Source organism: Cynocephalus volans, chromosome 12, assembly GCF_027409185.1.
Source record: "Cynocephalus volans isolate mCynVol1 chromosome 12, mCynVol1.pri, whole genome shotgun sequence".
Lineage (NCBI taxonomy): Eukaryota > Metazoa > Chordata > Mammalia > Dermoptera > Cynocephalidae > Cynocephalus > Cynocephalus volans.
In genome coordinates this window covers 50,647,610-50,662,135 of record NC_084471.1, presented here as the reverse complement: position 1 = coordinate 50,662,135, position 14,526 = coordinate 50,647,610, and the positions used below count along the sequence as shown (strand labels likewise).

The 14,526-nt window shown below is 35.5% G+C and overlaps 2 protein-coding genes across 3 annotated transcripts in view; both read right to left on the bottom strand.

Moving 5' to 3' along the window:
• Positions 1–7,938, bottom strand: part of PTPRB (protein tyrosine phosphatase receptor type B) — a 111,623-nt gene extending 103,685 nt beyond the window's left edge. Inside the window, exons 1-2 of the mRNA XM_063074620.1 lie at positions 7,884–7,938; positions 6,194–6,589 (exon numbers count right to left, since the gene is read on the bottom strand). Coding sequence (XP_062930690.1) covers positions 6,194–6,589; positions 7,884–7,938 — 451 coding nt within the window. The remainder of the gene's footprint in view (positions 1–6,193; positions 6,590–7,883) is intronic.
• A 1,794-nt stretch (positions 7,939–9,732) lies between these two features.
• PTPRR (protein tyrosine phosphatase receptor type R) overlaps positions 9,733–14,526 on the bottom strand; it is a 248,668-nt gene continuing 243,874 nt past the window's right edge. For both annotated transcript variants that reach the window (XM_063075404.1, XM_063075403.1), the window contains one exon: positions 9,733–9,826. In XM_063075404.1, coding sequence (XP_062931474.1) covers positions 9,733–9,826 — 94 coding nt within the window. The remainder of the gene's footprint in view (positions 9,827–14,526) is intronic.

Here is a 14,526-nt window from a genome sequence, read left to right as displayed (position 1 = left end):
CTATAAAATGATTTTCAATGACTGCATTAAATCAAGAACATCTTTCGAATACATTTTAAAAAGAGCAATATGCATTTCAGTTTATTAATAAATCTATAATTAGCTCATAAATGATAATAGAAATGGGATTTTATATAATGATAATAAAGACAACAATTTGTTAATTTCCCTTCTTTAAATAATACAATAACTTTTAAACATGATGGAAACAGAATAACTTTGATTAAACTCATTTTGGAGATATAAAATTTTAAGCATATTGGTACTTACTATTCTGTAGGAAGATGCTAAATATAATGTGCCTTTTAAAAGTGAGTAAATCATGTTATGCTATATTTTGCTGTAATAAAATGTAAACACCAAAAAAAATTAAATAAACAAATAATAAAGATGGGACTATTTGGGATTTTGCAAATATGGAAAACTTCACAAAAGATGTGTAAGTGAATTCTGAGATTTAAGACTGAGATGTTATTTAATTTCCTTTTTGTTGCCTTAAGTAGACTAGATAATAGAAGTAAAATACTTAAAATTTTCAGTGTGTAATTGTTGTCAACACACCTTGAACTACATACAGTTGGGTTGTATGTGGACTAGTCATCTAGAAACAGCATTGGTTAGTAGAATGTGACCAAGAAACATATCATTAAATAATAAAAGATACTTGTGACACTAGAGATAGATTCTAAAATGTCTTGGGGAAAAAATTATAAAGATATAATCTCATTTGTAAACATGACCTTTCTCCCAAACTCTTACACCTAATGTGGTATTTGTAAATGTTTAACCAGCTCTCTGGAAAAAAATAATAAACCCTGAAAAAAAAAATAAATGAAAGTGAGTAAATCAACTGGGAAAGAGATAACCAATGAATAGAAGGTACTTTAGAAAAGGATGATACACACACACTCAATAAGATTGGAATAGAATAAAGGTAAAGTGAAAGAGATGGGTATTAAAATAGTCTAAATAATTATTGAAAATGGTAAAAATAATAATTAACATTTCAGACAATGTAATCATTAAAATAAAAAGTACACTTTAAAAAATACATATCTAAATTACGTTAAAATACCCAAGATTAGAAATAAAGAATGTAAAATTAATAAATGGGAATTGATAACTATGACATAGCATAGTAAAACACCAAAGCATAGCATAATAAAAACTTTAGATTAAAAAATAAATGAAGGACTTACTAAATCAAAAAAATACTTTTCAATAGCCAATTATTACTCAACAACAGCATCATGGGTTGCATTATTAGGATGTTCCTGGTTTATCCCAATACCCCATTTTTTCTTTTCGGGAGAAGGATGAGGTAGGTCATGGAGTAGAAGGAAAGTGTGCTGAATGGAGGAGGAAGAATGGCTTATTAAGTTCAGGGTTATCAGGCCATGGGAGAGAGATGTTAAACAAGAAGCTTCTTAAACAAGGTCAGGAAAAGGGGAAGTAGAAAGGGGGTGAATAACTTGGCACGCCCAGAACTGACTTGTCCATTAGGCACAACAAGGTCTGACAGCACAAATTGTTGTAGGTAGTAATCAACTAAAAGGATCAGCATTGGACAAAAAGATCAAAATGGGCCTAAGGCCCATGATATTTTTAGGACCCACAAAATGATTTAATTTCTTTGAAAAAAAAAATCAACATTTAAGGTCAAAAAAAGTTTTCATTTTTTTCACACATTAGGAAAAATGAGAATTTTAGAACCCCTGTACATCTATTAAATTATTTATTTATTTATTTTTAAATAGAGAAAGGGACCCACAGATGCAGATGAGCCCAGGGCCCACAGAAGTCATACGTGGCTCTGGGTGTGCCCTGATGAATTCATTGGTATGTCATTGGCTGAAAATTGTTGGGAGACTCTGGATGCCATACCAGCTATCCCTGATCATATTGTTTTCAATGATTATATTTAAAAATGGCCCATTACAAGGCCCGTGCTGTTATAATAATGCAAGGAGAAGACATATCCTGAAAAGGCTATGACAGTCAATTTGGCCTAAGCAGGGTCTACATATATAAAAGACAATTTCTGTTTTGTTTTGTTTTTCCCCAGGAGCTCTCTGTATTCACAAGCACTTCCGCCAGCCTCTAAGGCAAATAACTTCTGCTAAAACCTTTTCTACAAGGATATATATAATTGATTATCTTCTGCAATACTTAGGCACTTTATTCCCTCACCTAAATTGCTATAATTAAACAATTACTTTAACCAGTAGTTATATGAAGCCTGCCAACAATATGGTTTTACTTCATCAGCAAAATGTCTTTTAGTGATCTCACCAACTCATCCATATCAGGGACACTTGAAAATTTGCCTGCAAAAATTTACCTGCTGTCGGATAAATATGAGATTTGAATGAATGAATCTGTAGTAGGTGTGGAATAAATGTTGATTGGTTGCTGACATCTTATATTCAGTGTTGCTCTCTATCCAGTATGAAACGTCTGAGCAAAAAGTGACAATTTTAGACAATCGTCCAGCTTTTTATGAATGTAAGGGGTCTTAGCATCTCTTGAAAGGGTATCCAAACCATGAATAGAATTTTGCGCCCTTCATTTATAAGTCCTAGAATCACATAGACACATTCCATCTGCCAACGGATTTGTGCTGGTATTGTTGATGCCAGTTTCGGATATAGAGTTTTTTAATTTCCCCCTGTCAAGGATTATTTGCTTGGATCTGCCTGCAAGCCAGTAATTTCCTTTGAGTACATTTCCCTGTTTCCCATGTAGATATGGAGGTCAAGGAATGAGTTATTTTCCCCATCAGGTAGATCCATTAAACTTCAGTATTTGGACCCACTGTAACCTTTGTTGTCTGCTCATGAGGCCAAGACTATTCTCTGCTGGAATAGATGCAGCTATAACTTTTAATGGCTTAGTGGGTTTAAAAATTATGCTTGGATTGTATAGAAGGCAAAGGCAATAGTCATGATTCCAGTAGTGGCACTCCTCAAAGTAGTCCTTACAGCTTTGTTATTCTTTTTTTCTTTTATTGTTCCCTACAAGTCTGGTATTCAATACTTTCTGAAAGTTTAAACATTTATTAAATTAAACAAGATTTGTTGAGCACAGATGGCAAGATTAGCTTACAATAAGATATAAAGACTCTTACGGTATGATCCCTATTCTCAAAAGTCTTATAGTGTAGCAACTTATTTTTTCTGTTTTCCCCCTGTGTCTCTTGTATTATACAAAAGACATGAAGAAATGATTTTTTTTTCAATCAAATTTTAAGTGAACTTTCCTGGAATGTATTAATGTATAAGTACATCCCAAAATGTAGGCCAATATAATTTTCCCTTTATTGTATAAGGTTAAGCTGTGCAGAAAGCCCTCCACTTTTGAGTGTTTTGTTTCAAGACTTTGTAAGTCAGAGTTTGGACCTCAGAGTGCATTTTTACTGTAAAAATAATAATAGTCTTTGGGAAAAAAAGGTCAAATGTTTGATTATAAAAAATTCGATTCAATGCTACTAAATAGACCCTATTGCATTATTGATGAATACCTGTGTGAATTTATAGAATGAATGTTTCTAAATATTTGGATATTTGGCATCTGATTGACAAAAGAATATATGGGAGGAATAATATTTTTCAATTTTTAGCCAGTTATCTTGGCATTTTGTAGACAGTGCTTTTATTATCACTGTTATGACTCAGAATGTTAGCTGTAGGGCCCTAATTTTTAAAATATTGATTTAAAAGGTTGATTTTTTTTTTTTTAAAGAGTCTGTTTGCCTGAGACAGTCTCCCTTTGTTGAAAATGAAGGTATGCAATGTTCTCTTTAAGAATAAACTTGAAATTCAGAGGAAATGGTAAAAATCTCAATCTCATCTTTAATTTGGTCATCTGTCACATACCTGGTTTCACACAGTCCACATATTCTATAAGTGTCTATTAATTAGGTCCCATTAAATTCTATTCTATTCTTCTATTGGCCCCATTAAATGGTTGTTTTAAGGGGTTTTAAAGAAATATTCTCGTCCTAAAGAAATTCACCACAGTAGCAATGATGATTTGAAAAACCCAACTATGGTACAGATGACCATCTCAGAAAAACTCCACACTGGTTTTTAAATTGAATTTTAATCTACTTTGGAAGTCTACCAAAGTCAACCTGTTATAAAGAAGCTCTGAGTGAAGAAGAGTAAGAAAAGAGGTAGGTTGGTGAGAATAGAGATAGCTAAATTATGATCAAACCTAGTGGGCGCTGTTTAAAAAATATGCAATTTAAAAATTTTCCTTGAAGAAAATTTTAAAGAATGGGTGCTTAGTATGACATACTGGCAAAGATGTATATCGAAGAGAGGGGTACCTTTTTCATTTACACTCTATCGTGATTACCTATTTGCTTATCTGACTTCCGCATTACTTTAAGGAGTAAGACATATTTAGTAATTTTCAAACTTGGCTGCACATTAGAGTCACCCAGGAAGCATGTTAAAATTACGATGCCTAATTTAATTGGTCTACAGGATGAAGCCCAGGCATTAGAATTGTTTAAAACCTACCCTGTGAGTCTAGTACACAGCTTGGGGTGAGAATCACTGGTATAGAGTACTTCCGTTACCACCACAAACTCTGGCACATAGTAAATGTTGGATGAATATTACTTGGATACTTGAGTGAAATCATGAATGTCTCCTGTATGAAACATATGGTTTGTATTTTTACCTTCACAGGTATGCTTCCTTTTACTGAGAAATGTACAAGAAAATTCACAACTTATAGATGAACAAAATGCATATTTGTGCTGCTTTAGATTATAGTATTTAGGCAGGAACTTTAAAAAAAGAGGATTTGGAATAATTCACTGCAAACATATGAATGCACTTTGATTAATTTTTTTTACAGTGGCTTCTCTAGCAAATCAGTGAGCTTTTATGCAGTGGCTCCACAAATATCATCCTTAATCTTTAATCAATGATAAGTTTAAGATGAAGCAGAAAAATGTGTCTGTTAGCTTATAGTTCTGGTTAAGCAAAAGTAATAAACATGTGTATTCAAATATAAGATGCTTTTTGTGCCACAATTTTACAAATTTTAACTCTTTGCTTTATGTAGAAATCCATCTTTTCCCCCAACACACGTTATCAGGCTTGCTGAAGATAGAGCATGTTCAGTGGTTAATTGCAAATGGCCTATTCTATGCACTCTACTTTTGAAGTGAACTCCATCACTGGACATATTTTGTATGAGGGTTCAAAGGAGATAGTTTTTCCATGAATTATCTTTTGTCTTGAATAACTCATCACTGAATCCATATGTACTTTTTAAAAAGTTCCAATTAAAGAATCTTCTATTAAATAAGATTTGATTGGAGCTTGGGGATGAATCTCACTTCCTTTGTATAACAGTACAACTGGAATATTTAGTGTTTCTGTTACTTAGGACAGGCCTTCATAGTTGAACCACAGGAAAGGAATTGTACTTCTCTAGTAGAAGAGTAAATATGCAATAAAATGATTAACTTAAAGGGAAGATTAAACTGCATGTGTATTCCAGAAACAGAAATTCTAGCTCAGGACTAAACTGTGTACTGCACCAGGAGTTTGTGCATGTGTATACATGTTTTTACACGTGCCCACCATCTGGATTATATCCATTAGTGGTCAACAAATTAGAAAAATCTGTGGGTTTTACAGTTTCACATTTGAAAACTGTGTTAACTCCAAAGATATCTGTCCCTATCCCTAAACATCAATACAAGAGATTTGCAAAAAACATCCAATCTTATCAAGCACCATTTTATGTTCTAATAATTCCTCATAATAGAGAATAGAAGTGTCTATGTCAGCAAAATCAAATAATTTCCTGATCATGGACTTTAGTCATTACATATATATGCGTGAGGATGCCTAGATCTATATTCCTACATCTAACAGTACTTAACCATAGTGTCTGACACAAAAGAGAAGCTCAAGAACTATTTGTTAAATTAATAAAAGAAGTAAGAAAGGAAGGGAAGGAAGAGTGAGCAATAGCAAGAGAAAAGCTGGGCTTATTTTAACGAGGGTAATGAAGTTTTCCATCACTGAGCACAACACAATCCATTTCCACTAACTTGTGAATCTTCCATAGGAAATATGTTGGGACATGTGGACTTCTTTTGAATATGAAAAAACAAGACATTTTAGCAGAAGGACTCTCAGAATTGATTCTGAAAGGAATAGCTCACCTTTTGTAAAGCAGAGGCTTCCATTGACTATTTTTCCCTCCTCGTTGACATCTATTTTCATCCAGCTATGGAGGTATTTCCTGCCCTTCTTGACCACTACTCTAGGGCCTTGTTTCTTGAGAAAGAAAGAGGCATTTTCCACCTCAAGGAACCCTTCCTGCTCATAGCAGGTCCATCGGGGTGCGTGGGAGCAGTGGGTGATGATGGCCACACGCAAAGGGCCACGAGAGGAATTGGAGATGCCCAGGCACAGCGCAGATTTAACATGAAGGAGCTTTCCATCCTCGGTCCACATCCACTGCTGGTTCTGGCTGGTCCCATTGCATAAACCCATGCCCACTTTCTGATTTATGAAAAGACACTGTTGTTTCTGGACATGGACAATCTGAAACCCTTCTGGAAGATGAAAAGCTCATAAAGTACAGTGTAGCAAATTATAAGGCCCATTAGAAAACAAAAAACAACTGTCCACAAATCAGCTACCTAAAAATACCAGATTTACTTATATTTTGCCATTGCTGTCATTTTAAGAGAAAATTCCCAGATTCAACCTGTGATTTAAAATCCCAAGGCTGACAATGTAAAATGTCACATTTAGCTCCTCCACCCTCTCTTTTTTTACTTTCACATGGTTTAGGGAAGAAAACACGCCCCCATTGGAAAAATGAAAGCAAGCTTGGAAGAGAAACAAAACCATATGGTTTTCTTCTGGACGAGGAAAGCCACATCCAAAGAATATGGTGTGATAGTTTAGCCCAATTAGTTAAATATGGTGAAGTTATGAAAAGCTCAGTTTTCTTTTTAACCATTTGGCTCTTTCCGTATTGCCTTCCTCCCCCACTCTAAAAAACACCCTCTTTTCCAATACTTAAGTTCACATTGCAATAACTATTTGTACACAAATGACGTAGTTTGAAATTTAAAAAAAAATTCTATGTATTTATCAAAAAATAAAACACATTTTCCCACCCTTTTAATTAAGCACTAGCTCCTAGCTAATAGCAACCAATGACAGTATTGATTATCACAAACTAAATTTCCTATTGTCCTGGAGAGAAGCAATTCTTTATTTTGTGGCAATATGTACAATTTTCCCTCAAATACTAATAGGTTAAAACATTAGCATTTCTTGATGTAAAAAATTAAATATCCAGTTGTTAAACAACAATATTAAAAGTGAGATATTCAGGATCAGAAACCAGCTTCTAGTTAAATTGCCCAGCCCTCCCATAAAAATATCCAGTCCCTGCAAGTGACAACTTCCAAATAAAACATACCACATTTCCTCACTCCCTTTAATCGTATTTCTTATGTTTTCTTTCTTTAACATAAAAGAAAACAAAAGTATAACCTGATTGGAAAAAGGCATGGGGAATGCCACAGACTGTTACATAATAATACAAAGTTTCTCCTGAGCATTCTTCACTCTCTGCTGCTGTACAGATGCCATTTCAGGAGCTGCCCGAGGCATTTGGAGGACATGAGCAGAGCATTTATTTTCTTCTGGAGAGAAATTTCAACAGTGTGGGCACAGCTACCTCCTTTTATTCCCCCTTCTCATCGTCTTTGGCTAAACTGCCATGGAGACCTGGCTCCATTTCTGCCTTAATCCAGCTACTTTTCAAAGGCCAGAGACTCCTTGGCTGGATATAGGAGAAACGCCTCAGGAAACTGAGGCAGACCCACTTACCTGAGTTCCCGAAGATCACGCAGGTAAGAATCACCATGTAAAATCCAGCCTCCATTTTCCACTTAACAACTGTTCATGCTTCGCTTGGGGGGAAAAAAAATTCTCCCAGATAAGAGAAGCAGAGACTAGGAAGGAAATGTGCCTTCATGGTGGGGGGAAAAGTCAGTGACGAGCACTTCCTCCTATTGAATTGTTTGGGCAAGTTTTACACCAGTGTCCTTTTGTCTGTTTCCTTAGAAAGAAGGGATTATGATTACCTCTCTTTTCTTTTTAATGTAGGAAAAATTCCAGCCTCCAGGAGCAGAATAAAACTGTTAAGCCTTCACCTACCGTCCCTTTGGCATGTGACTACTTCTTAACCTCAAGAGGGAAGAAAGGAATTGTAATCTTAGGTAATTGAATGTTCCTACAGCATTACATCTCTTCAGGTGATGTGATTCTGCTGAATAAACAAAAACCATGTAATTTATGAGGGTCTATGACAAGTAATACAAAGACATAAACATGTACTGTTTGTCTAATGATATGCTGAGAGTCTATTGAGGAAAACCACATAATGATGGCATTTCTAGATCATTATCTCTCAAGTGATGACAATATTACATTTTGAGATAGTCATCTTCACTGGGGAGACGTAGAGACTAAAAGTAAACCCATCACATTATCTATGTCAGGCTTCCCCACACAGATAATGGCTTCTCTCCAAATAGGAAAAAAAAAAAGAATATGCTTTACTCAATGTTTACTATTAAGAGTAGTTTATTGGCAGTATGAAACAAAGTCAACATTGCTGCATTAAAAATTCATATTTGAGCAGAAATCCATATTTGAGAATGTTTGTTGAGTGCAGTTATTTTAACTTTATTTGTCTCTTGAGGATTAAAACCTGTCAGAAGTTTAAGGAAATACACGGCAGTATCCTTATCAAGAACCTCTGGAAATGGGACAGGTTACATCATTCCCAAAGGCATTTCTGCATTTTATTTGGAGAGAGATTCTAGGTAGACAGCATATTCAAAAATCCTTTCTTAGTAAAAGAGAGACAAATATTTAAAATTCTTGATACCTCATAGTTGTTATAAATTTGTTTTTCCCTTTTAAAGTAAAATGACTTACAATGTATAAATACATGGATAGAGTTCTGGAGCAGAAGCTACCTCTATGCCCAATAATAGAGAGTAGATACATATATACTCAATGACAATCATTGTGCTCTGTAATTGATTGATAGAAGGTACTATAAATACACATTTAATAGATAATATTATCAAGACACATTTCCATATAAAATAGTTACTGCTTTTGATTTTTTTTTTCAAAAACAAAGACTTATTTGTTAAAAATCCATTATCAATCACTTGCAACTTTAGCAGCAAGATTCTGGTAACTGAGAAAGGTAATAGCACTTAAACAGGAACAGTTTAACAGCTGACAGTCCATTCACAAGACCGATTTTGCAAACATTAAAGCATCTAAACACACAATAATTTCTTTAGCAGCTCTTCCAGTCATCACCTGATGCATTTATCACTGAATATTACATACATACATTCTGTGTGGCAGATAGTCAATACAACAAAACAAAATCCACCTCAAGCAATGTGCAAAATCTATCATACCTCCATTAGCATAGGACCTTCAGAATAATTTGGAGGATGCTTACAAATGCATTCACATACACAAGGGACTGACAACATTGAATCTATTGCCAGGTCTTCCACAATCCATGCCACAGTTGGCTTCAGAGCTTCCTTTTCCTTCCATTGCAAGAAGCTCCTTCTAGAAGCCTTGAGTGGGTAATTTGATTAATCACCCAAAGAGATTGATGGTCTGGTATGTCTTCAGTGGATCACTGGACAGTTTCTGCTGAAAGTCTGCTCTCGTACAGGCACAGAGCATGATGCACAAATTCATACTGCTCACTGGTTTGGACCATTCCACCCCTGTAAGGGAGAGAGAATAAAATAACTTCTTTTTTTGCTAAAATCCTGCAATCTCAAGTAACAGACAGCGTTCAAGCTCGGGTGTTATGCCAAAGACACACAAGAACAGTCGACCTAGTGATTCTTTTGTTATCCTTCTGAACTGTGCCCAAACGTCCCGACTGGCAAAGTTAATATGTTGACTTATATAGGATTTAACACTGTGTTAAAGGACTTAACACAGTGCCTGGTACACACTAGGCACTTGATCAATTTCACCTATGTACCATGAACTGGGGAGATGGTATAGCTTAATGGTTAAACACTTGGACTTTGGAACCAGCCAGGCTGAGTTCAAATCCCTTCTCTGCCGATTCTTAGCTGTGTGATCTTGGGCAGATTCTTTAAACCCCTTTTTTTTCTCAGTTTCCTTCTCTGGTAAAGCAGGATAATAATAGTAAGCTACTTAAGGTTGTTATGAGCATTACATAAATTCAGTGTAGCTGGCATGTTAGTATTTCTTCTCAGGTACCTTACCATTCATCTTATGTTAAAATGGTTTGTACATTTGGATTAAAATTGGTTGAAGTAGGTTAATCAAACAAAACTTTATTGTGAAGTGTTGCTCTTTCTACAAGTAAAAAGAAAGTCTATCCTGTAATGGTTTGAATGTGTTGTACAGAAGCAACCTTAGTCTTTGGGAGTGTTGGGTATCTAAACACAATAGTGGGTGAGTCCTTAAATGAGTTGGAAAAAGGGAATTGGCTGTCACTTTTTTCCCTTTGTTATCACCATTATCATCACTAGCCACTCAGCATCCCCTTTGTCACTGGATTAGCAAAAGGCAGCTTACCTTCATGAGAAATAACAATGTTTCTCATTACACTTTTATGTATACAGTACCTATATCACATTTTGCTCCTTTATAATCATGGTTCTTTAGCTTGACAAAGTTAGCAGACATTAATATAAATGTTACTTATGTTTTCTGCTCACTGAATAACAGCATCACTGTTAGTAGCTATTTGAAGTCTGTAAACTCTTCAATTGTACAACTAATTTTACATTTTAGTTTGGTTCTCTGTTTTAGCTGGTTTTTCCTAGTGGCTGTTAGTACCATTCAAAATAATTTTCAGATCATTTAAGCACTTCAACTCAAAAACAAGATATGTTGCTTCACCGTCATGTGACTTCTGGTTAATGGTAATAACTAAAACTGGGCTTGCATCTCTGTTTACTTGTCAACCTTGGTAAATATTAAAACAGCAAGACTTCACCCTCCTGAACAGTGATTCCTCAGGCAGGTCAACATCATGCCAAAACGATGTATTTGGAAAGAAATAAAGAGGTAGATTCACAGTTTTTGGTGACAGCAATTAATCGGCAGAATACTTTGTTGGTCTTTTTCCCTAGAACTGAACATTCTGTGGTATTGAAGGCAGCATTCTGGCCAAAGTGTTTCTTAGACAGAAGCTGACAACAGAGATGGCCAGCCAGGGACGTGGCAACTCTTTCTCTTCTTAGCTGTCTGGTGACATCTGGGCACACCTAAAAACACAGCAGGTGTCCAGAAGATGCTGGCCTGGACAGTGAAGCTTGGGGGACATAGACACAGTAAATATTAGGGCAGCTCCAGGGAGTTGAGAGGTGCCTCCCTGCCTCTGTATCCACCCAGCCTGGGGAGCCCTTGCACTTCCCTTGAGCTGTAGACGGTATGTGGAACCTTGTAAGCACTGCCTCTCCTGGGCTTTGGTCACTGAACTTCCTCTCACCATTTATCTCACTTTGTGGCAAGGTTTTCCCCTTCTTGTATGTTCTTGTCAGCACCGGTATTGTCCAACTGGCAAATAAATGGAGACACAGTCTAGGTTTGAATAACCATTTTACTGTAAGTGGGTCAGTGGTGTATTTTAATGGTTGGAGCATATTTACTATGACATTCTGTTAACTAAGTCAAGGTTGTTTCAGCCAGTGAAGGTGGGGAAGATGGGGAAACAAACTCATTAGTTGTAGGCTAGCAAAATCCTCGTGGGTCTGAAGGCTTCAGGAAGGTATATGAAAACTCCTGTTACTTTCCACTTAATTTGGAAAATACAAATGAAAGAATTGGCATCAGAGGATCTTCAGAGATTGTTCATTGCAATTGCTAACAAAATACAGGTTTTCCAGAAGGAAGCAGTCTATGTGACAGGTGGTCGGCTAGCTTCTGCTGAAATGCTCATGAGGTGAGGTACCTTTAGTAGCAGACTTTCCTGAGGTTGGCAGGCAAACTTCTGAAGATATCAAAATGAATCTGCCCTTCTCTAACTTCCACCCCATTGGTCCAACTGAAATAACCCAAAAAAGTCTTTAGGCTTCCCTTGTAGTCACACAATAGCTCTTTAAATGCTGGAAAACAACCATCAAAGTCCCATAATCTTTTCTTCTCTAGACTAAACATCCTGTGGTCACTCAATATTTCTGTACAGCCTGGTTTCCCTGCTACTCACCAATCTAGTCTCCCTCTTGTGTAGGCTATTTTATCAAATATGACCTTCTTGGAGTGTTGTGTTTGCTCCCAATGAGATCTAGTCGGTGGGCATATTTTCTCCTTTGAGTTGCACATTATAAACCAATGAGTTTGCATTTGCAAGTGTATCAGATGGTAAGCACAATGCCTACATGGTGCCTGGCACTCAGAAAGCATTTTATAATATCAAGTGAAGGTGTACGTTAATTAAAAAGTCAGCAGGATTTTTTTGAATGTGAAAATTACATTTTTCTCCCAAATTGTACTTATGTTATTAAAATTTTGAAACTAAATGCAGAGCTTTCTATTTATTCCTGTTAATTTCAACTTGTTAGTTGTTCACTGAATCATTATTTCCATCATTCAATATAGTAGTCTTCCCTTTCTCACTCCCAGCATAGTATATTCCAGATAACTAACAAGGATACCTTACATATTTTTATATGTCATTTATAAAAAAATAGAAAAAGACAGGGCCAAGGTAGGGTCTTTAAAGCAATTTGACATCATGTTATATTCTGTCTAATCCCGTTCTAAAATTGTTTCTGAGTAGGTTGCAGGTCCTTTAAGGACAAGCATAATGTCATAGTCTTCTCATATTTGCCACAAAAAAAAGCATTTACTAGGCCTAGGTAAATAACTGTCAAGTAGGTTACCCAGGCCATGCTACTTTTATGTCATGTGAAAACAGATAAACTCCATGCTAAAAGAAAGCAAAGATTATCCCAGGATGCACTCACTGGAAAATGATTCAAAATTAGGAACTCAGCACAACCATCTCTGAACATATTTAATAAATGTCCTATTGCATATATTGATATTTGGAATACTCTGTTGAACTTTGTAAGAGTTTAAACTATAGGATCGCCCTTCAGATTTTACTCCATTATAGGGTGAATAGAGTTTTTTAATCAGCTGGCCTTAATAAAAAATACCCAAGAAGCTAGTACAGTGCCTGTATACAAAATATATTTATAAAATAAATGAATAAAGATAGATTAATTATGGAACTCTCAAGAGAGCCCTGTAGTAATTCATCCTCCTGGAGAGCTCTGACTTAGTTTCCAGGTACCTCTTAGGCAAGACAGGGCTCAATAGATTTGCTGAAATTTAGATCTATATGATTGATATAAAGTTCCTAATGCAATCTGATTCTGGAAAATAAGAAGCAAAGACGCTCTTTTCTTACTATAATAAGCATCACCCAACTCTCATTTAAAGAACCAGCACTAAAATAATCCTGACATCCAACAGATTATAGTTTAAACTCAACCAAGGTCAAGATTTTAAAAGATTTCCATGGCAATCAAGATGATGTTTCAGTGGAGAAGGCCTATGGGGCCAAAAATGGCTGAACCATCATCAATTAGACAGAATGTCTGAAATTACCACCATTATTCAACACATTGTATTAAAGTACCAAAATTAAAATGGAGAAATGTCTGAAAAATTCCTGTGTAGACAAAAGCAAAAACCTTAACATATAAGAGAAATTTAACTTGGATTCATAGCCGATAAATGCTTATGTTAGATAGAACTAAAACTTAATCCCCGCCAATCATAAGCAGCCAAACTAACATACGATTATGTGACTAGGGACTTTCCAACAAAGTACCTAAAACCAGTCAAATAATTTCCCTATTCTACATCTGCATTTACTTGCCTCTAACATTTTGTTATTGGAACACTATACTTCTTTTGGTCTGCTGTTCCCCAACTCATGAATTGCTTCTTACTTAAAAAAAAACTCTTTAAAATTTCATTGTATCTCAGATTTTTCTTTTATACTACAAATCTGTTTTCTCAGGAGGTAACATTAAGCTACAATTCCTCCCACTGAGCAGGAGTTAATTTTAAAAAAATGAGTAAGATCACATAAAAATGGCAAAGGAACCCCATTTAGCTGTGAGAGTGGTCGTGGGTTTGAAAAAGCTCAAAATGCCAAAGTGTCAGGTTCATCACCAGTAGGGACAAAAGTGAGTAAAGAGAGAAAAAGACACCAAATGCTGTTGTCAAGACAAATGCTATCTCAATCACTTACTAGCTGCTTTACCTTATTACATAATCTTTGCAGTGCTCAGTTTTCTAATCTGCAAAATGATGAAGTAATAAAATAATATTACCTACCTCATAGCATTGTTGTGACAACTAAATGGAACAATCCATTTGAAATATTTAAATATAATAAATGTTAGCTACTATTACTGTTACT